Source organism: Tyto alba, unplaced genomic scaffold (assembly GCF_018691265.1).
Source record: "Tyto alba isolate M040663 unplaced genomic scaffold, T.alba_DEE_v4.0 Super-Scaffold_16, whole genome shotgun sequence".
Classification (NCBI taxonomy): Eukaryota; Metazoa; Chordata; class Aves; order Strigiformes; family Tytonidae; genus Tyto; species Tyto alba.
The window spans coordinates 19,843,505-19,868,615 of NW_024881278.1; the positions used below are offsets into that span (position 1 = coordinate 19,843,505).

Consider the following 25,111-nt stretch of genomic DNA (forward strand, 5'->3'; position numbering starts at 1 on the left):
CTAACAGGTGAAAGGCAAAGCTAAACAAATTAAAAATGTAGGTCAATCAGAATCTTTTCACAGTATTTCACCTCTAGAATAATCTTATGTACAATGGTAATGGACTTGTTATCACTTGAAGCCTTGAAATCAAGACTGAACAACTTCAAAAGTAAGAGCTGCTGTAGCGTAAACAGATTTAAAGATACCATGTTGAAATTATCAAGACAGGGTACTTGGACTATTTGAATCTTTTCTGATCTTTAAGTCTATGTCTAGTTGCACAAGCCTGGAGTAATAGGTCTTCCTGTTGAACTTGTACTTTTAGTCCCTGGAATTTTTCCATAATGTGGAAATTAAGATGGCAAATTACTTATTCTGATTTAAAAAGTACATAATTCAGATTGAGGCTTAAAAATTAAAGGTACTCCTTGATTATAATTTTGCTTTTGCCCTTCTGGGTTCATGCTGTCCTCACATCATTGTGCTTATTTCTATAAAACAATTGACATGAAATGTTTCTTCTTAAGTTATTAAGTTATTTTAAAAGAAATTACATATAGTCTCCTTCCTGTTTGCCTTCCCCTCATCTTTGTTTTCCATCGTATTTGTCATTTTGTGCAGTGTAGATGGAGATCACTTGGTTATGGCCAAAGCTTTTCTTTGAAGGACGATACATGGACACTCTATAGTGGCAGAATGTATTTTATTTGTTGTAGACTGGACCATACACAAATCAGAGAGAGGCAAAAATGACATTTGATTGCAATGGACCTGAAGATGAACACTATTTTGCATTTACTGCCAAGCCAGTATTGGCTATAAAAAAACTCTTAATATTTAACCTTGAAGAACGTCTTTAAGAGGCATTCTGGATGCAAGGCCTACATGTAAACCCTTGAATATAGTGATACCTCTAGCCAGCTACCAAATGCTTTTGGTAAATCCCTGGCTGAAAAGCATCTATTTCTAAACAAGACTTGTTAAGATATTATATACCACACAGAGATAGCACCTGGAACATTTCTCAATGCCACAGTAGTGTGTTTTCCTTTAAACTCTGTAGGTCAGTTTACAGGGTGGTCTGGACCCTCAAAGGTAAGATGGACCATCCAGGAGATTTCAGCCATTTTCACAGGCTGCAGAAACAACGGTGACAAAGGAAGACTTGATTTTAGCACTCCCTGACCAACAAGAAGCTACCAACTCTACACATCAAGAGATAGTTTGACAGAACAGTCCCCTCAGTGGCAATGCCGTCGCCACACCCTCACTTCTGTCCCCTTAATGGTTTCGGCATAACAAGCTGCTGAGTCAGGGAACTGAGGCAATTAAATGTTTGGTTTTCTTTGTAGTTAGCTTCCCCAAGGGATTCTTCAGTCAGTGCTGTTACCAGAAGAAATGCTTGCCAAGGCTTGCTGACCATGCATCTGTACAGATCCTGGGAGTGCCTCTTCAGTTTTGCCAAGTCACTGTCAAACTACTATTAAACTAAAACTGGTTGACTGCTCAAAGCTGAGCAGTGAGAGTCATAGCTTCCAGCAAAGCAGTAGTAACAACTATTGGAAATAGGACCATCATAAACTGCCATGGTCATTCTCAAATCCCCCTTGGCAATTAGAGGGTAAACACTGAGGACAGAGACAAGACATCAGTAAGCAGTATCATCCACTTGGAAAAACCTGCAAGATACACAAGGTGGGATCTACATATATACATATGATTTGAGAATAATATCTCCAAAGGCTTAATTTGATTATAAATCATGGAGTACAGAGTTTCTGTAAATCCTTTAGAAGGAAAGATAATTCAGAGGTATAGCTTGCTGACTCAAAGCAAGAGCTCAGTTCTTCGAATGCTTAGTTCAGCAGGTGTCTCAGGTAAAGACAGCACTGGTTACCTTAAACCATTTGACATACGATTTGTATCAGCAATTCTTCCATGCGTTCGCAGTCATGATTTTATCACAATAAGGTCAAGGCAGTTGGACATAGAAGAATATAAGTTTCAGTTAATTTTCCTAAGCTCTGAACCAGGTTGATATCAGCTTAAGATATAAGAAAGTATGCCTGGTGGTCCATAAAACAAGTTGTTACACTAAACAGGTACTACTTGAAAGGAGAAAATCTCACATTCCCACACAAAATTATTCATCCAAGAGGTAACTCATCAGTTTAAATCATCTCTAGATAGCCATTTATAAGATATAGGAGATAATGGCTTTGCTGCAGAATGTTTCTGGAGGAGGAAAATATTGTGAAAGAAGTGGAGGAACATGAAATCCTGTTGCTGAAATGTCTGACAACTCGCCTGTTCTTCAATAGGGTCAATATATCCTTATCCTGCAACCTGTTGTTTACAAACCGCATAGATGAATCCTGAATGAAAAACTGGCTATAGGCAAGGCAGGTTGTACCCTACACAGTTGCTCTAATAATGAAAACTAAGACAGAATACAATCCCAAACCTACTTATTTTAGGTTTTGTTTCTACTGCTTTCATCCAGCTCTATATCCAGAAGTAGGTTAGAATTATACTAACATATTTTTATATTCACGTTTTGCACAAGACACTAGATCTATTCAGATAATTGCTTTTTAAAAATCCATTTTTTTAAACTAAAATTATAAAAAAATGCCTGAAGCATTACATTACTTTTCCTAACGGCATCTCCTCAAAGCTCATGGGAGAAAGTTGTTCTGACCCCTCTACATACCTGGGTCCTCCTGCTAAAAGCTACAACTTGATGACTACTTTTCTTTTTTTAAGAAAGCACACTACACATTTACTTTTGATTTGCAGCTGTAAGAGACCTTTCACAAAAGCTGGTTTCCCTCAAGTCATTTATTTCCCTGCAAAACACAATCTACAACATAAAATACAAACCAGCACGTTTTCCTCTAATCCCTTTCAGCTACTGTACTATTCAATGTTACTATAAAGTAGGTGTGAAAATTTCAGCTGGAAAACATGAGTTAGTTGGATCACATCCCCTTCAAATAACTCAATTCTTTTGTAGTAGAAAAACTTAATAGGGATTCAGAGGTTTGGTTTGTTTGTTGTGGGTTTTTTTTCTAAACTTCATAGGAACTATTATACGAGAAGACCAAATAAATGCTCCAACCAAAGATTAGGATCTTCTACTAGGTTCCCCTGGGGAAAGCATGACGAATGAGTTAGTATCATTAGCCAGCAGGACAGTGATCTCATTTCAGTGACCTTATTCTATCAGCATCAGTGCCAACTTACAATGGCAAAGCATTTAATATTAATACGTAAACTCTGTCAAGTGCTTTCTAAAATGTCAAGTGCCCCTCCCCCAATTCACAAGCTATTATTTTTGTACTATAAAAGTGTTATCAAGTTATAAACAGTTATTAATGCCTTTGCTACAGGCTGAATCTGTAAGAGGTGACCGAGCGACTGGCTGTTATGGGATGCCCACTTGGGATAGATCAAACTTATTCTTCTAACATGCCTTGCCAGTATTTTATTTCAGAGAAGTGACAAGCTGTTGGCCTCAACAACTGTAGTGCTGATGGTTCAAGAGCCAGCTGAGTCTGTAAATACAGAAGTTTTCAGACTGGGAGAAGAAAGGGGATGGCAAGAGGAGTACAGGCATTACGTACTTTGTCGCCGCTTAGACTATAATCACCGTCAGGTGGACACAGGGTGTTTAAAAGTCTTTTATATTTACTTAACACATACATAACTTTCCTGCTGGAAGGAGGTAGTCATTTGCAGTACTAGAGGAATAACTGTAGAAATGCCATCAGCATGAAGGGGCTCAGATCTACCTCCAATAAGTTTCTCTACGCAAATTCCAACACTTGTTTTTCAAGAGGGTGTAATGATTTACACATTATTCTTGAGTAGAGGAAGTTTCAACAGCAGATCAGTAACATAAACTTACAAGCTATATGTGCCTGTCAACAATGCACAGCAGAGCTGTTGCTGTCTTTGGACTATAACAGTTGCCATTTAAAAAATACTCTGGTTTTCTTTATAAAAAAAAAAAATCCATCATCCAAACTCAGTAAGAGACCACAAGTAAGCATTGTGTAGACCTTCCACACTCAGCTGACTTCAACTGTTAACATCATTAAAACCAGAAGAATAACACTCCAAGCTTATGAATGTCTGACAACAAACTGTAATCCCAGTGAATTGTTGTTGGTGTTGCTAAATCTGGTCTTGATACCATAGTGTCAACACCCATCAGGTGCAATCACCGCATGCCACTTCAGTCATTCTGTGGCTTTCTGTGGAAGTATGTGCAGATCTTCCTCATAGAAACCGAAGTGGCTGCAGCCTATGAAGAAGAAAAAAACAAAACCAACAAGAAATGTTTCTAGGTTAACATTTCATATGCTGCAGGAGTCTTAAATCTCCCCTCCATCATTGCTTCAGCTTGTTTAGCTTCCCAACTAAGATAGCAAATGAAAGGTTCTTTATTACTATAATCTGTTTGTCTCGCAGATAAGAGGCTTCCTACCTACAGGAAACACTGGCTAAAACCTAGTGTTGTCTTACTGCCACAAGAAAAGCACTCTGGCTGCAGTTTCAGCTTTCCTACAGCAGATAAGAGAGCTGCAGATTTCTAAGATGCAGCAAATCAATGAATGCTGCTGGTACTCCAGGCAACTCCTCAGGCTTTGAGTACAACACACAAGCATCCTGAAATCTGAACTAGGGCATACTGGGTGGGAAAGGTAACTGTTCTACAGTAATCTCTCGCCAGGGCAAATCTTTCTGTCTTGTGTTTGAACACGCACAGCATAAAGCACAAGTAGTTGTAGGTTTCCTACAATCAAGATTTCTTGGTACCACCACAATATGAAGAGTTCAGCTCCTATGCGTAACTTAAGGAGTGGTGGCTTGCTCATCACATATCTGACAGAAGCGTGGAAGAGGTGAAATCAAGTAAGACATGAGATACCAAAATAAGTCTTAATGGTGGCAACAACTTATAACATCAGATATTAAATTGAGAGTATAACTAAAATTTGATGATTAAAAGTTTACCCACCCCATTTACTGAAATAAGACCCAGTCAAAGACACTGTAGGACATGGAGTCCAGTTTCTGAGATAAGTCAAGTTTGGTTTGTTTTAAAAAATGTAATTATAATTTCTCCGTTTGCATGTTAAAACCCTCATGTCCTCATGCTAACTTTTTTAGTGGCTTTACAAGCTTAACTTTCAGAACCTAGGATGAAGTCTGTGCCAGGCTTCTTGTATATCAAAAGTTGGACTATGTAGGTCAAATCCTGTCCTCTGACTCTTTTACAATTCCTTTGTTTTCTATTAGTTTTGAAGGAACTGAAGGCATTATTTAGCTCGATGGTTTTAACTTGGGTAACACATTCTTTTGCTACCTTTCTTCCAATGTTGAAGTGGCTTTCCAGTAACATAAGTAGGCAGATATGACAGTGGATAAACAGTAGATCTGCCAGGAAAGGTGCTGTCATTATTGTGCTTCTCAGAGTAGAGTTGTATTTCAGACAATGGCTACATCCTTCTAACATCCAGCTGGGGACTGTGAGACCCTTTAAAATGAGGGACCCTAAGTCCCTTTAAAATGAGGGACACCACCATCCTAAAAATTCTGTTCCTGCACAGAGGGGATTAGTAGATAACAGCATTAATGTATTTGGTTTACTAGGCCAGAAATGATCCCTTTTGTCCCTAATCAAAGGGATCAGATAATTCTTTGAATGCCTGAGCAGGAGAGAACAAACAAGGGGAGAGTGGCAGCTAGGGATAACTTCTTTTATGATCACTGTCACTGACCATCCTACTTACAGTTTTCGGTGAAGTGGCTGCTACCACAGCCTCTTGTCGTTTGGTACCAGGACTGCAAGATGATGGGGGGCTGTTTGATGTGCTCTGGCTGCCAGCTCTGCCAGTCCGTAGCTTCTCTCCCAGAGCAGACAACCAATTTTTTCTTTCAGGTGAACTATTCTCTTTATCTACTACCTCAGTGTCTTTTGCACATGGAGATCTGAAAAGATGGAGGGGAGTTTGAACGCCCAATGGATTAATACGGCTTCCAGGAAAGGAAGGCTCTTTTGGGCTGTGGCTGGAGCCTTCGCTGTCATTATCCAAGTCAGCCAGGCTGAAAGAGCCTTCATCACAAGCCTTTTGGTCTGCAGCCAAGTGACATAAGTTCAGCTTGGATTTCTTAGCCACATGGTCCAGTTCAGTCACACAGCTACAGGCCTGCAGACACTTCTTCCCTGCACTGTCGTCCTTGCTGCAGTCAAGCCTTCTCTTGGCACGCTTTTCAAACTGGGACTGTGGAGCTTTAGGAGGGCAAGTGCCTTCCAGAAGACCTTGGGTGACTTCTGCCAGTGCTTTTCTAGGAGAAGAAGCCTTTTTCCCCATTTCTGTAGGAGAAGAGCACTGAGTCCTTGTAACCCAATGTTTAATGGACATTTTGGAGGAAGGGATTGGTCTGGGAGAAGCGCATGGGCTGGCTCCACTCTGCTTGGCCGGGGTGCAGGCTGCAGCCGTCTGGGGTTTGGGAGTGCCCGTTGGAGTGACTGTAGACAGAGGAAGGTCTCCAGAATAAATGGGAGCACAGGCAGCCAGCCGTGGCGAGGAAATGCATGGGCTGCCCACTGTGAAGACCTTGGCAGGAGTACTCTGTGGGCTGGCTGGCAGTCCTGATAGGGGAGAAATAGTAGTCTGATGAGCAGCACAGAACAGGAGATTAAAGACAGCCCTTTTATAAACACCCCTTCCAACTACGAGATGAATTCAGTGCTGAGCCTGCTTCTCAGACATACCCTTTTGAATTAAGAGGTTGCATAAATCCCTCTAATTTCAGTTAAAATGGTACAAGTCCTATGTAAAATCCTGTATCGTATTGGTAAATATAATACAGTACATTTGTGTAATGTCTGATGTCTATCCCTTCTGTAATGAACACTCTTAGGTGAGTTACAGCCAAGGGACTGACAGGCAGACAAAACAGATCTTGGATCTTCCAAGTTTATCTAGCCTTGCTGGAAGCTTTGCAGTGGCTCAGTACAGACAGCTCTGGATTGAGATGCTGCCTGAGAGCCAGGCTGGTTCCCACCTGCACCACCATCTTTAATGGTTGCATAACTGAGTTGAGGGACAAAGCTACTGTGGCTAGGTCCCACAGCTAATTACAACACCAAAGAAGCCTTACGCTATAATGCCCTACCATATGAATAATGTTCCTAGTCAGGCATTAATAGTTGCATATTTTAAAGATGAAAAAAAACAAGAGTGAGAACAGGAAAAGACATACTTTCATTCACTTCTCTTTTTGCTGGAGGATATTCTGCAATGCTATATTAGTATGAAGACAGTAGTTATTTACCACACCCAGGGAAATGTGAGAAATTCTTCATCTCCAGAACAAGGGCTTAAATTCCAAAGAAAATAAAATCTGTCACTGTAGTAAGTTATTTCTTTAAAGCAAATTATTCCCAAACAGTTATTTAACAGTGGCTTTTGAGCTCACTAGCCAAGTCATAAGCTCCCCTGCTTTTAAAAAGTTCTGAATATCCAGCTTCTTAAAACAATAGTCATAGATAGGGACATAAGGACCTCACTAGTAACAGCGGGAATCATATATAGCAAAGATCGTGGTCTGCAGCAGTATTAGAGGGCTATTTTTTTTCCCCTATATTTCTAGTACCCTCCAACAGAGGACACGTTAGTGGGTTTGTTAGATGCGTGCTTTCTCATTCATCTAACTTGTGGTGACGCAATTAAATAGGATAGCACCCTAGTTACTCTATGCATTTCCACCACTGAGCACAAGAATTCTAAACATCTTCTGTATACTGAGGGTTTAATCTGAACTCCTAATTCTCAACATTACCACTGAACTATAAAGTATTTCATTAGAACAATAAGAAGTCTAGTGTGAATAACCTGCCAATGTCTTTAGGCTGCTGGGGTGTCTCACAAATAACATGTCAAGTGAGCCACCTACATGACTCTGATTATATACCATACTAGCTTCTTTTGATCCTTTCACTGTGTTATCTAGTATCCAAAATACAAGTATGGATTTATCAGAGCAAAATTAAATAGGATCATGTATTAACAGATCCCCCTACAAATCACTCTAACACACAAAACAGAGTTAAAGGCTCCTTTCCTGATAAAATATGTTACTTTATAACAACTTGCTTCAGTCTGGACTAAGAGAAAGTAACTGCCAAGATTGGTTCTAATCTTTAATGAGCACTTACAAGACAATATCTCAGCTGGGGAATTAGTTGCACTTAAAAATCTAAAGTCCTAGAGGTAGAAGAGAAGTAGCAATCTCATCAACTCTTGATTCCTAATGACCATCTACAAATTCATGCAGCAGCAATATTGCATGAATAGCTGTGTATGAGCACTCTCAAACACAAACCAGTCAGAAGGTTATACTGTGGAGACACTGGGTAGGGGAAAAAAAGCTATCCTGAGATTCTGACAGGTGTCACCACGTGAAACAAATCCACACTTGAGGAACATCGCAAAACTTGAGATAAAGAATACGAAGATCAAGCTTTTTTGTAAGACTGCATTCATTATTCAGGCTTTCACTAAACCTATTCCAAGCTGTTTCCATTTATGCTGCCATTGTGTGTAGTACAAAGCTGTAAATACCTGCAAACAACCTGCATAACGCCAAAGCAGGTTATTTCAAATGTTTCCTATCTTCTCTGCTACAAATCTTCTAGAGTGATATTATCAATCTCTCAATTTTAGTCACAAATTGTCCACACACAGGCCTGCTCCAGAAATTTGGTTACACAAAAACAGAGAGAACATAGTGCAACTTAGGGAAACCACAAAAATAATCTCCAAAGAAAAGGAAACTGTGCTTGCTATGCTTGAAGATAGAGGTCAACAGTCAATATGCAACTTCAGTCTCATAATCTGTTCCACATAAATGGGTAGGGAACTGCCTAAATCTCATCCCAGCAGGTCTGAAATAGTACTTAACTTGCCAGCTCTGAATTGGTCTCTGCAGATAACTCCTATATTCCAACAGCATGTGCTTTGTGTTCAAGAGCCAAGGTCAGCAGGAAGCCTGCTGTTGTATTTGCAGTGTCTGTGTACTTCCTCTTCCCTCCTGTGTTACTTTAATGCAGCAAGAGCGAGGACAAATAAGTCCTTTCTCTAGTATAATTGCCAAAGCTGACTTGTAAAGTTTTAGTATACAAGCTACTTTAGATTTCAGGCTTCTGGACTAGACCTATGCTTACTTCTCTTTTGCTGAAAATAGTACGCAAAGAGACTTTTGAACCTTCTCTGAAGCAGAGTGTGTTTCACACAAACAATTTACCAGCTACAGAGCAGACCTGGCACTCTCCCTGCTATTGTCCTGCAAGCTTCCTGCAAGACAGTTACTCACTGGCAAAAGGTTAGAGGTAATGTTATCCCATTAGTGGGATTTGGAGACCTTCAGCCTTTATTTGTGTTAGCCAAGGTGAAATTCATTTGGATGGTGGCTAGAAAAGATAGGTGGAACACAGGAAGTCATACCAGCAGCTGCTGGGAAGCTATTGTTATTCTTAGTTTCAGAGGTACTCTACAGAGAAGCTCATCTTATTTCACCTTAGGGGTGTGTGTGTGCATGTTATTCTCCTTTCACCTACTCTACTGTAAGAAAATGCCAGTTTCAAGCAAGTCAAAATAATGCCATGATCCAGGGCTCCTTTCTTCTGGTCTAGGGTACTGTCCGGTGAGTAGCTTCTCTACAGAGCCTGGGTCTGCTTTCTAGCTCTAAGAACATGCTGCATGTGTAGCTTGTCTGATCACCTAGGGTCTCTAGAAAGGCATTGCATTTGTTAACTAGCCTTAACACATGAACAGATGAATGCTACTGATTAATTCTGGAACATTATGATCACATCATGATTGTCTACTTTCACTACATGGCATATGTCTGTTTAGATAGCCAGTACTACTGTATGAAGCTGAAGAAAGAGACGTAATATCGATAGCAGCAGCAAAGAAATCTGTGCAGAATTCAACTACTGTACAGGAGGAAACAGTTCAGAGTTCCAAGACTATATATGTGCCATCAGCCCTTTACTGGGTAAACTAGCAAACTGGAAAACGCACATGATCTTACCGCTCTCAGTTATTATTTGGTATTTTAAAAAGTGTGACATCTCTGGCTCTTCAATTAGTGAACCATTCTGATACCCACTGAATATCTGGCTGTCCAACAAGCTATATTAATGAATATTTGCTTTGCAGTCTGGTTATACAGACTTTGGCATACTTGTAAGCTATTTCAGCCAATTTGTCTTGTTGGTGGCAGAAGTATTTACAAGTAGAAGTTTTTGTCTGGCTATACTGTCTAATATGAAAAAAGTAGAAGACTAGTAAGACAAGCCAAAGGCATTTGTTGGTACAGAGAACAGCCAAAATTCAGAAGCCATGTTGCAGAGCAAGATATCTCAGCTCAGGGGCCTTACCTGTTCCACATTGTTCTTCTGGTCTCTTCTGAGTGACCCAGCCCACCAAGTTGGTTTTGCTGAAAGCTGATTTCTCCTCAGGATGACGTCGTAAGCGCCAAATCCTCACAGTGTTATCATCAGAGCAGGTGGCAATCTACAGTATAAATTAGTTTGTTGGAGTAACCAGGACACATCCTATGGATCACTAGCCAAGTGAACTAGAACAGCTATACCAAACACACCATGTCAATATTAATGAGGGTTCAGGCTGGTTGAAGGGGTAAGAGATTTGCCCATAAACCAAACAGAACAACCCAACTCTGTTTCATTACTGTACCAGACAGAAGTATTTGCTTTAAAGCAAGGCAACACTTCTCCCTTCATGTCTTTCTGCTAGAGAAATTTCAGTCACCAGTAACTGTTTGCCTTGCATAGCTCTGTAACAGAGGGTAGTCTGCTCAGGAAGGGCCAGAACATATTTTGAGATTTCAATCAAGGTTTGTCTCTGTTACTTAGGACCTTTTCTGCTTGGGGACAAACATTTGCAACACACTGAGAAGGTGACATTGGAAGGCTGTCGCACTAGCCTTAAGCGCTATCTCTTCAGAGTCAGATGTCAGCAGTATCTGGCAGAGAAACCAATTCTGCTAGAAACATTGGTCTAGATTCCTGCCGCAACATCATGCGCTCCAAAAGGGTCTGTGGAATCTTGTATGAAGCAGCAGCAGAACCCATGTAGCCCACATTTTATGGCTCTCTTTAGACAGATTAGCTAGTGACTCACATGGGAATGAGCAGCAAGAAAAAGGAAATGGTGTAGCCAAAGTTCATAATAATCTAGATGGGAAAGTGCCTCTACTCTGACCTCTGTGACACCAATATTGTTCCTACAGAAAGCAACTTTGCCTCTCAAATCAGTCCAAACAGCTTCCTGACCTGTCTTAGCACCACATTTTCCACTTTTCTTCATGCTTCAGCATCTGTACAATGGCTGACTATTTCTTACCTGTGTCAGTAACAATTTTAAAGGGTATATTGGTCTGCATTTCCAACACATCATGATCAGGATGCGGGCTACCTCTAGATCACAGATTTAATCTAAAATGCTATTTCTCATATTTTTGTGCATCTTACACAATTAGAACAATTCTTCCTGTTTACCTGCAAGACTCCCACCTTCCTCCACTGCAACACTTTTCTGAAGACCTGGTGCTATAGTGCAAGCTAGACCAATCATATGAACCTACTACAGTTCTCTTCCTTTTAGTGATACCTGGTGCATAATTACTGACCCAATTTCTCTGTAGGTTTTTGGGTGTACACATCACTATGTCATAAAAACAGCTCAGAGTTTGAAAAAAGGTCACAATGAAAAGAGTCCACATGTTTTTTAGAGAACATGCAAAACCTCTTGCTGCTCTGTACAAGACTAGCAGATGTATCAATGGTCAGACAGGTAAGGAAGCTGTAAGTATGGAACCACAAAACAAGCTTTTGGCTTATGAAAGCCCTGATGAAACAGTTTCAGTTTTGTCTCTGACAGGTAGTGTCACAAGCTCTCATCAGGAGAGGTCTTTGTTCATTTGAAATTTCCTAGATCTTACAAAATGGCCTAAATTGTTTGAAAATAATGAAAATGTTCTGGTACATTGTACTCATGTGACAAACTTGGTTTAGTGCCCCCCTAATGAACATTTTAGAAATTGCCAACTAAAAATTTTCTCCCAAATACACAAATACTGCTGCGATTTTGGAAAGCAGATATTGCCACATCACATCTATTGTTTCGCTGGAAAGACAGTTTTCTAGAAAACAAACCTTAGTGAAGTCTGAAGGACACCAAGCAATGGAGGTAACTTCTTGAGAGTGACCAAGGAGTATCCGTGGAGGAAGTCTGGGCTCAGAAACCTTAAAAATTCCATAGAAAAACAAGAATACAATCAGAAATCCCGCAGCCTAATATATATCATGAAGAATAGACCCCACAGCCCACCTGTGAAGCATGTGAATATGTTCCATCTTTCCTATGTGAGATGGATACATCAAATGCTCTCAGCCTGTCATCATGAGGCAACAACTGATGGAGCCCTAGGAATCAGTTCATGTTTCATCTCTAGAGGTGAAGCAGCTGGTCAGCACTGAGATGTACTGACTTGCCTGGAAACACTCATTCAATTCCTGCTACACACAGGATTTCTGCCTCCAGAATTGTCAGCCCAAAACACAACACAAGCATTTTGCTCTATTAAGTACCTCTACCTCTTCTAGGTAGGATGCTATAAAGTTTGGGAAGCTTAGTTTGAATCAGGATAGGCAAATATATTCTGCTGCCATTTTACAAATGTTACAGTCACAGGTCAATGGTTTATTAAAAAAATAAAACCAACAACAACAAAATCCTGTAAATGAACCTTCGCTGGCTTCAGAACTGGCATTTGTGTGATTGTCAAGTGCATGTACCTCCTTCAACCAACCAGCTGGACCAGAGATCCTCATAAGAGTTCATAAAAAAGCTCCCTAAATCACTCATGCTCATTAAACTGATCTCCATTTCTCTTACATCCTTCATAAAACAATCTATCTTTTGTCCTAGAGTATTACTACTAATCTTCAATTACAGCTCATGTAAGTGACAGATATAGCTGAAGCTAGCATTAAGTGGCCCAAGGAGAAAACACACACAGAGATTATATCCAAGTTTTGCATGCTTTCAGCAGGCAATCCTTTCTGGAGCTATGAGTCACCATTATTGATGTGACATTATAAGGGGGATTTATCAAGGGGATTTGCATAAATGACTAAGTGAATGAACCAATCCTTTACTGTGTAGGAAAGGGAGTAGACGTCACATATAGATTTCCAAGGAAGATGCAAGACATCGCGACAGGCTTCTGATTTACACAAAAGGTTTTCTTTTGTGGATCACCTCCTACAAGACCTCAAAGCCTGCAAAACCGCAATTGAATATCCAGCTTCAGATCTTCAAGTTGTTCTGATACAAACAGGTTCATCTTAACAGGCCACTTTTTTTTTTTTTTTTTTTCTGACATCGCAGAGGCAATCATTTGACTAAATATCCACTAAATGCCTTGGTCAGAGCATTCCCTTCTCTGCCAAAACATGCAATACCATGGAAACTAAATCCCTATTTAGGGAATAAACAACAGGAAATCTTGGTGCAAGGAACACCTTCGTTTACATTTAATAACAGTCTTGCTATAAAGACATAACAGACACAATAGCGGTCCAGTAGCCACTGATTGCTGAAAGGAAAGCAGGAGAATTACTCTTGCTGTGACACACTGGTTTTATGCTATACTAGTGTAAATTAAACCAACTACACTCAACTTATATTATTGTGAACTAGAGGAGGATGCATAGTTATAGCTGTGTGCACTGTGTTTGGCAGAAGATAGCCAGCCAGTCTGTACATGTTAAGCCAGGATTAATTACAGCACATGTTGCTTTTTGCCTGATTTGACAGGATATTGGTGGGGAAGTTAGAGCTATTGTGGAAAGATTAAAAAGAGAAACCTAGGAAATGAGACTTCATTAGTTACTCTACTCACTGAAACAGCTGTTGTATCCATCCTTAAGATTCAGCATAAAATGGTGTATATAGTTTTATGCACCATACGCTACAGAAGCACTTAAATTCCAATGCTGGGACAAACCAAAGGGCAACTTAATATGATCAGATTCAAAGACAATGGAAGTATATGTTTTTTATTACCAGGAAGATATCTCAGCTGGGTATCATCTTTACTGAGATAAACCTCTCTGCTTTCTGGATTTTATGATCTTTAGGGTTGTTTGACAGTCAGTTTGTTAATCAGAAGACTAGTAATTAAAAATAATCCAAACCAACACAATAAAGCAAGTGTTCATTGCCTGGAAGTGATTTATGTATGGAAACAGACTGAAACAACGTCCTTGTCAGCAATAACTTCTAGCCACAGTGTTCCTTGGGAATTGCTGACCCAAACACAATTTAGGATTGCTCTTAAAAGTTTCTCAAAGAAATAATCTGGATGGACAAGGTCTTGCTCTGCCTTTCATTCCTTGACAAGGTCTTCCTCTACTTTTCATTCCTCTGTAGATATGGAAAGCTAGCACTCCTCATTAAGTTCTTTCTGACATTATCTGTTAACTGCTAATGAAATACATAACCATGTTTTTTTCATAGCATAGTCCTCATACCATGAAAAGATAGATATGTTTCAGTGTCAGTAAAATCTGCCAACATGTAGAACAAATTAAGAAGCCTCTGGATATGACAGATCTCAAAAGAGACAGTTTTGCTGGGAGTCCCACATTCTAGCATGACTATGGGATTAAAATAAAAGTAATCATCTGATTATTTATTTAATAAATATACAGTATGATCTGTCACTTGTGATAGCAACAGAAACCTTCTGTATACAAATGCATTTTAAATGTATTTAAATGCTTAAACTTTAAGAGGTAATGACATCCTTCAGTGCTTTCAACCCAGTCCCAGCCTGTGTTCCAAGAAAGTATCAAAACACATAAATGCAGAATGTGCAACTCAAGTTTGCACAGGTATTTTTGCTGAACTTGCACAGAACATGAGGAATGTTCTCTTGGCATGGGAGTAGCCATGCTACCACACTCCTGCTGCTACTGAGTAAGCAACCTACCTGTTTATAAGCATTCTCCAAATCAAAGAGACTACATGCTTAAACCACAGCCTCAGCAGGCTGACCCTCTGCTCTGAAAGGTTTGTATTTTAATTTGAAACTCATCGTGAAAGGGGTAAACAAGACAGTATTTCCTAAAAATTACCCCAAATCTGAAACAGGCAGTCACTTATGGTTTCTGTCTATTCTACTTCAATAAGAAGTCTACTGTTCCCATATGGCTGTCAAGTATGGAGAACAGAACTTGAAGCACGCCTTATTCTGAGGTCCCTGCTATTAACTTGGTGACATTTGCATTTCCTACACATCAGTGCAAGATGCCAAGTGACGAAGCTTGAAGCCTCTATGCTGTCAGATGGTGCTTTGGAATTTTGCTGAAGGCTCTGGCTGAGCCCTTGCTGTAATATAAAGGCTACAACTACTGTAAATTAAGCATGATAAAAAGTTACGTCTGAAGCAAGAGCTGGAGAAAGGGGAGGTGGGGGCGAAAGTGTTCCCTTTAAAACAATAAAATTGTTAGGTTTCCACTTATGTGCTCCACTGATAAATATGAACTGAGAACTGTCTGTCTACTTGTCATAGCTGGCTGAGACAACGTGGTTGAAAGAGGATTTTAATGTCCATTAAAACCAGATTAAGATCAGCAGCTTGCAATAAGCAGGAGTGATGAGAGACATATTGATGGCAGGAGGTTAGCTCTGGTTTACATTAAACAGTTACATCTAGCCTTGACAGCAACAAACACACTCTGGGCACAACATGCCAGGAGTTAACCCCATGCTGTTTTGAGTACGAGTGTGAGGCAGGGAGTGTCCTACGTGAACATGAAAAGAAAATGAAAACAGAAGAGCGGAGCAGCTCTGGATTGCACACTTGGATCTGTCCCAGTTGCCTCACCTTCCAGATGTAAGCATTGCAGTCACTCGAGCCACTGACCAGAAACTGGTCATCTGGGCTGATGCTGGATTTGATGTAAAAGGTTGAATTCTGGTGCCCACTAAAAACAGCCACTGTGAAAAGAAAAAAAGAGGGAAAATAAAAGCCCCACTCAATGCACAGCCCCGGAGTCCGTTGCGCAAGGAGGGCTGATCTTACAGGCTTTTCCTGCCTAGCCACATATCCTCTGGAGAAAGTGGTTGCACTGCTCTCTTGCTCTTTTTATTATTCAACTGGAGCCCTTCAGGCTTCCCAAACGAAGAAACAGTTCCCTCCACAGCATTAGGAAGAGGTATCAGTTTCATTGAAGATTTAGCTTGACCCATATTGCAAGCAGGCTAAGCCATCACCTGGCCTGCCCTGATACTCTGATTAAGGTTCCTTGTCTCTTCCTCCCTCAGCTGCCATCACCAGCCCTGCTACAAGGGCAGTTGTGCAGAAAACATAGCCTTCTTTCCTTCCAGAAAACAGGACCTTCTTCCACCCAGGCAGCAACAAAGGCACCTGATGGTCCTTCACCCAGCTGCCAGCATCTTTTTTTCATCAATAAAACTGCATCATGTCAGCCATGCTCACTGGCTGCCTGTATTTAAAGCCTCAGTAGTGTTTGTGAACACCTTGAAACCATTGCCCCGAATGGCTTCTGTTCTCCCTATTGTGAGGACCTGAAGAGCTGGCACAAGAGCTGCGTGTGGATCTAGAGCACTTGGCAGCACCATGTCCTGTCCTCTCATTGGGGCAGAAAGGACACTGATGTAGCATCAGGCAGGGCTGGCACCCCCTCCACCAGCCCTGTTTGATAGTGGTTTTGGCAAAGGCGGCAACCCACAGACCATAGGGCATGTGGCTGCATTTGGTGGTCTTTGAAAAGTTGTAAGGCCCCAAAATATCCTAGTTTTTACCCACAGCTCTCAGCGCAGTGGTTACTACACAGCAAGTCCCATCCTAAACCAGACCTACCAGCAAGTCCTGCTACAGTGAGGATTTCCTCACGTCCCTCTGTGATAACGGCTAAGAGCAGCCGCTGCCGGATACAAGCCAGTGAGCAAGGAGAGAGGCCCCAACCCATGGGCAGGCGCTGCCCTCTGCGGGAACAGCCGCACACGCTTCATCCGGCTGGATGAATCGAGATTGCTCCCCCGGTTTTATTGGCTGCAGAGATTAGAAGGCAAGAGCTCCATGAGGAGTCCAAGGGCGGGATGCCCTGTGCTCACTCCTGGGGTGGGGGGACAGGCTGGTGAGCGTATTTCCACAGCTCAGCGGTGGCACCCAGTGTTAACCTCAACAATTGACCTATTAATATTTACTCCTCGCACCACTTCTCAACTCTGGAAGCATTCCCACCCACCAGACTGCCTTTCTGAAGAGCAGACAGAGGGACACATTGTTCATTAAATTTCAATTAACTGAGAGACTGAGAAAAGGCAAAGGAAACTAAATCATGTGTCCGACTGGAATGCATCTAACGTTTTGCTGCTTTCTGAGAAGCTTCCACTGGCCTATGGCAAACCAACTTAGTGCACCAAAGGCTGTGGGCCATCTTGTCAATATAAAGGTCACAGATGCAGAGCTGAAGGAATCTAAAAAGCTGAAACATCTCCACAATATGTTGGGGATTCTTTATCCCAGAAACTGCAGTAGAAGGTAAATTTAAAAGATCCCTTAAAATATCTGAATACAACATATCAGGTGATCACTTTACATGGATTCATATCTAAGAGTTTGAAAAATCACTGACTGCCAATAAGCAGAAGATTCAAGCTTGCTTCAGGCGGGTAGCAGCTGGACACTAGCCATTCTTCACCAGATAAATAGCCACTGTCTGTATGAACCAGTATCTTCACCTATGTAAGTTTTTGTGCTATTAATTTTATGTGGATGGCTTAACACAAATTATGAACCGCCCTTGTAACAGGTGCCTTCTGTCTGGGGTAGCTTTAGACAGAAGAGCATGGAATAGATTTCTTAAGTGCTCAAGCTGGTCTCTGTCTCCAAGTCATAGGGGGAAACTTGTCTTTCTATCCTCTGGAATATGTTTTTTTTTTGCAACTATTTTCACAGATATGATGCTTACCTGGAGTGGTCCTTAAACTTGTCATATTGAACATGTAGATACTGTCATTGGTGCAGTTAGCAAACAGATTAGCACCAGTGGAATCCAAAACCAGGCTAGAATATCCTATAGATAAAGAGAGAAGTTCTTCATAAGAAATAACTCCATAAAAAACATTTTGGAAAACAGGCTTTTTCAAAGAAATGCCCAGAGAAGGAAATTTGGAAGTGATCTCTGTCACATATGAAATTGTCATTGAAAAGTTTATCTGTTTGACAGAGCACTTACTGGAGAAGGAAAGTTTCTAGAATAACATCTACATTTTCTCATAAGGATTCGGAATGATACTTAGAGAGGAATCTCACCTTTAGAGCAGGCAAGCAATTTATTTGATAGTTTCAAATGGATAATGGGAAAAAACAATTGTAGAAGCAGAGATTAAAAAGAAATATAAACCCCCATAATTTGGTAGAATAAGCCAATCTCTGATTTGCTAATGATTTAGGTTAAAGAAAAATCTATCCCTGAAAGTAAACTATTTCACAACCAACTCCTTGATGATTTCCCTCATGTTCTTGGGACTGACACTGACCATTACCACATCAAGATAACTGATTAGACAAGTCATCAGGAATTACTGTGTTGCATCAGAGCATTGCAAGGCGTTAAGATACAAAGAAGCACAGAGCAACATGAACAAGAGCACTATTGTTTTTGATAACAAACAGCTGCAAGTATTGCTTGACTCTGGAAGGTTATAATGTAAAAACCCAGTCTGGTCTGTTGTCTTTACAAGATACAATACAAAGAAAGAGTTCAGTCTGATTTCTACTCATGCATCAAAGTGAGTAGCTAAATTCTACCTCAAGAGCTATATTATTCCCTCATCTCCATTTCTGAAAATACACGGCTGAAGCTTATGCAAGATTTTATCATCGGTGCAGTGATACAAAAGTGGGGCACTTCCACTCCTCAACTTGAAAATTTGGCATTAGCAATCAAAATACCCTGCTGAGCTTGTTAGTCTGATCAATAATTGGCTAAAAAGGTAAGAGATGGCACTGTCAGTACCTTTTACATTCATTTTGCACTTTAACAAATACATCCTCCAGTAACTTACCAAGTTTTCGAGTACTGGTCCCAGGGTAGCAAAAAGACTTGAAAGGCACCGGGTCCTGACGGTAAGCAGCATAGTTCTTACGCAAGTCCCATACTTTGATCACACTGAAATAGAAAAGCACAAGTTCAAAATTTCTTTTGCAATGCTGATAGGGCCTAAGAGTACAGGAAGACAGGTTGCTCATTACTGAGGAGTGTGCAGTGCTAAGGAGCACAACTGAGCAGAAGCAGAGCAGAGATGTGCTGAAAGCAAAACAATTGCTTTGCTGGGTGTGGAAGAGGAAGCAGAAATGTCTTCTGTAACTAACATAAGATATAAGAGTCAGCAAATCAACCTTCTTTAACTAGTAAAAGGAAATACAAGGATGCCTTTATACTCCTGACTTATACTTTTAAAAATTAAGTCCTTCAAGTTTTTTCTTGGTCTCCAGGAACAAACCTCTCTCATGAGCCATAGGCAGAAGAGTCAATCTTATCTGCCTCAGAAAGGCTCTGACCACATGAAACTTGCTAAAGAATTGAGTCCTGAGAGGGCAATCCCCATGCTAATCAATGAGACAGTTTGCTCGAGTTCCAGGATGCTGCAACGGATCTGGCACCTACAAGAATGCATCTTTTGTAACTCAAGGCAACATTTTCTCAAGCACGCCTACACATCCAGGCACCAACCACCCACTCACATCCCAAAACAGCTCACTGTCTAACAATAGTCTGTTTATGAGTGGTCCCATAGGTCCATGAGAATAGAGAGAGTTGACAAGAACTGCTCTCATTCTGCCCTGTGACTAAGACACTACAATGAGCATTTACCACATATGCACAATTTGTCCCAGCACTGTGATCTCCAGTAAGGAAGAAAAGCAGCACTGAGCTTTGCCAATGCAAGCTGGCAGCATAGCTCTGCTGATTTTACCTAATAGTTAACTCTAGCCTTGTAGGCCACTGAGTGATCTTAGGAAAATAATTCCCCAATCTTTCTGTGCCACTAAGTAGAACACACAGAATATAGAAGAGCAGGCATCCTTCCTCCTTACCCATCAACAGCTCCTGCAGAGATAAGAGTATGCTCATCCTGAAGCAGTACCACAGTTACACTCTGCTGGAAATCCTTAAAAAGAAAAAAAATCCACTATAATTTCCTTCAAGGTCAGCAAGATCTTGTTGCTTAGCTCAAATCCAAGCAAATACCAAGAAAATCTCCTCCTAGCCAGGCAGAAGAACCTGAAAATACCAGATGCCATTTAGGATACAACAGTCCTTCGAATACTCCCACCAGTGAAACTGGCACTGAGCAGGAAGTGTTTGGGCAGCAGTTTGAAATTATATCTTTCAGGTGAGAGATAAGAGCTGCCTCATCACAAGTTTTAATAGATTAAATAAGACCAGGTCTTACTCCAGTAAGGCAGAAATTTTTGTGGTCAAAGTAGGAGGAAAAAAAAAAAAAAAAAAGAAAAAAAGAAATTACAATCCTCCCTATCTCCTCAAAAAAGGCGTGCTGGCCACTTGTTTCCTCTCTGGAAAAGAAAAAAATGTATTTTCACATGGCATTTGCACAAAGATGGCTTTGATGGCACATGGGTTGTTAGAGAACCAAACAATGTCTAAGATTAGCCATAGCAAGTGACCATGACACAAAAACCTACCTCTGCAAAGATAAATGGAAGAATTTACCACATTCAAGCCAAATATTTCTCATGATAATTACTTAGGAAGACTTCTGTGAATAACACTGTCCTCAGAAGAGAGGCCTACTTTTCCTTTGTTTCCCAGACACCTACCACCAAGGGAGCAAGTCCTCTTAGGTTCTGCCTCTTCTTCTTTGATTTGGAAGGAGTCTGCTTGTCAACCACATTGTGTGCTCCACTGATTTGATTCACCTGCCTATAAAATCCATCTGAAAGAAATCAAAGATATCTCAATTAATAGTTTCTATGCAATTTTGCTATTACTTTAATAAAACAACCATCAGTTTGGAATAAATCCCCAAAAAAGTGTCTGAGACTTTTAAAATCATTAATGTATTCTGAAAACAAAAATTGTTAGTTACATATGAAACCAATGAGAAGAACACAGTAGAAAACAGGAGCATATATTGCAAAAAATTACAGAGGTCAGTGTAGTGTGGGCATTGAGACTAAAACTGGTCTAGGCAGGCTGTTTTTGGAAATCATTACCCTGTGGTCTGGTCTTCAGCATGCATCCTGGTCTGGAGCACTCAACTCAAATCATCCCAAGAAGAACTGCACTCACAAGAAGGTTTCCAGTGCTTTTCCATTCTATTTTATAATTTCCTATTTAGCCTTTTGTCTGCTACTTCTCACTTTATGAAACTTACTGCTTTACTAGAGTTAAGTGACTTTTCTACTTTTTTTCCCCTATACCTTCCACTTCAATCAGAGAGAACCTCCCTTTTCCTCCAATTGCCAGTTTGAAGACACAGGGAACCTGGGACAGATGAGAAAGTGAGACATGTTCTGGCAACACAGGCCAGGAAACTGCTGGGACAAAGCAGGGAAGTGAAGAAGCATAAGGGAATGACCTGACTGTGGAAGGAAAAGCTCCAGGAAGCAGAATGAGGAGCAGAATGAGCTCACCCTGCATTTACTAAGTGTTCCCACAATACATTTGGTTGCTCCCAGCACCCACAAGCTCCTTTACTCCTGCACTTTCTGCCTTCCTTCCTACTCTGGCAGGAGCCTTCCCAGCTTTGCTTCATCCCTCCGGATGGCTCTGACCTATGTGCTCTCACCCAGCCCATCTCTGTGCTGTCCAACACAAGGATATATTCTGTACCCCCTTATCTCTTTACAAGTACACAGAGTATTACCGGGCCACCATGTATATTATGCTGCAAATCTGAGACTGTTACAAAGTGGAAAAATGTATTATACATAGAATATCTATTTCATCCTTTTACTGTACTAAAGCAGTACACTGTTATCTGACAACCCTTCTCTTTTGATTGTAATCAAAAGCATTAGTCCAACAAATATATCCGAGTACTATTCTTACACAAGATACTGAGCTTTTCTGATACATATCTGAAAGTTCAGTTACCTTTCTTGTTGCATCTGGTATCCCAAACCATGATGTTTCCATCTCTGCCTCCAGTGCAGAAGACAGCTGAGAGAGGGAAAAAGAATGCTATTAGCTTCCAAAAGTGATAATTTAATTAACTGAATGCAGTACTATGTGCCTCTGGCTCTTCTGCCCAAAACCTGGGAGGCCAGCCCTAGAAATACAAAAGTCAGACCATTGTTCTGCCATGCTATTTGACTATTTTCCTTATTCTTACTATTCTTTTTTTATTACTGTTCTAGAGAGACCTGCTTATGAAAAGAGTATTTACACACATATATGGAAGTAGGTATCATATCTTAAACTTTCCAAGATCAGAAATGTGCAGATGTTAGCATCAGGTCACTGTGAAGTTCCAACAAGTTAGTTTTGCTTCACTGACGGGGTCACGGTTCAGTCGGCCTGTGCTATTTGTAACTGTCAGTTCCCAAAGTCCCTTAGCCTGAAAAGTACTGATGTGCCAGAGGGAAAGAAGAAGGAAAAAGCAGACAACAGGTAATATCTTACCTTTCTCAAATCTAGAAAAAGAAACTGACTTAAGGCTACACTGGTGACCTTTGCATATGCCAAGAAGCTCGCCAGCTCTCACATCCCACACCTTAGCTGTCTGATCTCCTGAAGCAGTGACCTTGAAATGAAAAAGTAAAAATCTTCAGTCATTTTCTGCACACAGTTGCCAAAGCATTAAAAATAAAGTCAGATAGCAAAAGACTGCTTACAATCCTGTGTTCCCCTGGTACCCAGGCAAGGTCAAATACAGCATTTGAGTGAGCCTGCCATTCTAACAAGAAAACAAAAGCCAAGATTAGTTCAGCACATTGCAGCACAATATTTTGCAGAAGACTAAATAACATCAGACACTGAAATCAGAAAACTTGTCAACAGCTTGCCTTAGGCATGAAAAACAACGCAGAACAATTCACCTACTACTGCTGTTGTAAGAGAATGCTCACACGGCTGCTTTGTAAAGAACACTCAGCAAGGTATATGAAAGGATTTAAGTACTGCCCACATTTATGTTTAAACTACTTGCAAAAAGCTTTCTTTGATTCCAGTAAGCCACATACATCAAATGAAGATCACATTCTATATAACATTTACCCTTAAAGATGAGTTTGCTGGTAGTTTGAGCTTCAGTATCATACAGTTTAATAAATCCTTCTTCATTTGCAACTGCCAGTACATGTTCCAAACTGGGGACTGAAAAGAAATTGAAATGTAATTGTGTATTATGTAGCTGATTCATAATCATGCCCCTGCTCTTTGTAAAGGGCCAGACATTTTAAATAAGGTACACAGCAAATAGCTGCGAAATAAACAGCATTTACATAGCAATTTCAATGTTCAAAATGCAGAAATATTGGCAAGCATTTTTTCTAGATGTTCCATTCAGGAACTACTATACATGGGCAATCAAATGGGTTCAGGAGCAACTTCTGAGATAATGGCCTCTCTCACAAGCTGTAATAGTTCTCTAGCTATAGTTTTCTGTATCTATATTACCTATCATCTATGACCTCCAGTACTTTCTATGCATCTGAGTTGGAAAAGCAGGAAGCTGCCTTGGAGAAACGTATAATCTCACACCAAAACTAGAGTACTACAAATGAAATTTTGCCCTAAAGATCCAGGAGCTTCCACACTTACTTCACTCATCATGTATTTATCATGGGGAAAGGCTGCATGTAGCCATCTAGTAACATCCATCAACCTCTTTGATTTCTACATACTATTCTCCATCTTGTTATACCTTTCATGTATTTTGAACAAAGCCCAACTTTTAACTATGTGGCCTAGCAGTGTCACCAAGAGGACATACTTTGAAACAGACAAAACTGAAAAAAAGCAACAATAAAATAAATGCTTTGTAGCTGCTTCTTTAAGGGAATACTTTCCACCAGTGTACCTAGGAGCACCATGATCCCATTTATATCACATCTAGGTGCAAGTGCACTATTACCGGCTCACTTTAAAACAAGGAAGTATGAAACCAAATCACAGAATCATGGAATGGTTTGGGTTGGAAGGGACCTTAAAGGTCACCTGGTTCCAAGCCCCCTGCCATGAGCAGGGACACCTTCCACCAGACCAGGTTGCTCAAAGCCCCGTCCAACCTGGCCTTGAACCCTTCCAGGGAGGGGGCAGCCACAGCTGCTCTGGGCAACCCGGGCCAGTGCTTCACCCCTGACATATGAGACATATTTAAAAAAACAAAAAAAACCAAACAAACAAAAAAAAAACCCAGCTGACAGAGGTGCCCACACCCTGGCCTCTAAAAGGGCCTTTCGGAAGGCGACTTTACCTGCGGAAAAGGCGCAGCCGAAAGGAGGGACCGGCATTCCCATTTCCCCATAAGACAGGTGGTCATCTTCCCGGCCGCACTGGTAGCCGTCCAAGAGATGCTGCAGGGGAAGCGGCGAGGACCGACCTACGGGGAGACAGACAGACCGTAACCGCACCAGGCGATGCGGGCGCGAGGGGCGGACCCGAGGCCCCCACAGCGGTTGCGGAGGCGCTCGAGGAGCGGCGCGAGGAGCGGTACTCACGGGGCGGCGCGGCCGAAGCGCGGTGAAGCAGCGCGCGGCACAGCATGGCCCAGGACAGCCGGCGCGCGCGCGCGGGGGGACACCCGGCTCGTGGCGCCAACTCCCGCCACCGACCGACCCGCCAAATGCGCTTCGGCCCCTTCATTGGCCAACAGGCGCCCGCTGCGCCCCGCCCCACTGTCTCTGATTGGGTGGCGCGGAGAGGGCGGGCCCGCCGGGCCACACCCACCCGCCGCTGGGTCACCCAGATGCAGCCGCGCCTGCGCACAGAATGGCGCGGCGCCGCTGTGGC

General features: G+C 41.3%; 1 protein-coding gene across 1 annotated transcript; it reads right to left on the minus strand.

The window, feature by feature from the left end:
* Window positions 1–668: 668 nt before the first annotated feature.
* Window positions 669–24,904, minus strand: DTL (denticleless E3 ubiquitin protein ligase homolog). Its single transcript, XM_032989561.2, has 15 exons — window positions 24,820–24,904; window positions 24,576–24,701; window positions 23,375–23,473; window positions 22,993–23,054; window positions 22,781–22,901; window positions 22,253–22,318; window positions 20,974–21,089; window positions 20,230–20,303; window positions 19,197–19,300; window positions 18,098–18,202; window positions 15,985–16,097; window positions 12,245–12,334; window positions 10,445–10,580; window positions 5,784–6,646; window positions 669–4,291 (listed from the first exon to the last, which is right to left on the minus strand). The coding sequence occupies exons 1-15, from the start codon at window positions 24,863–24,865 to the stop codon at window positions 4,223–4,225; spliced, it is 2,190 nt and encodes a 729-aa protein (XP_032845452.2). The 5' UTR covers window positions 24,866–24,904; the 3' UTR covers window positions 669–4,222.
* Between the last annotated feature and the right edge of the window lie 207 nt (window positions 24,905–25,111).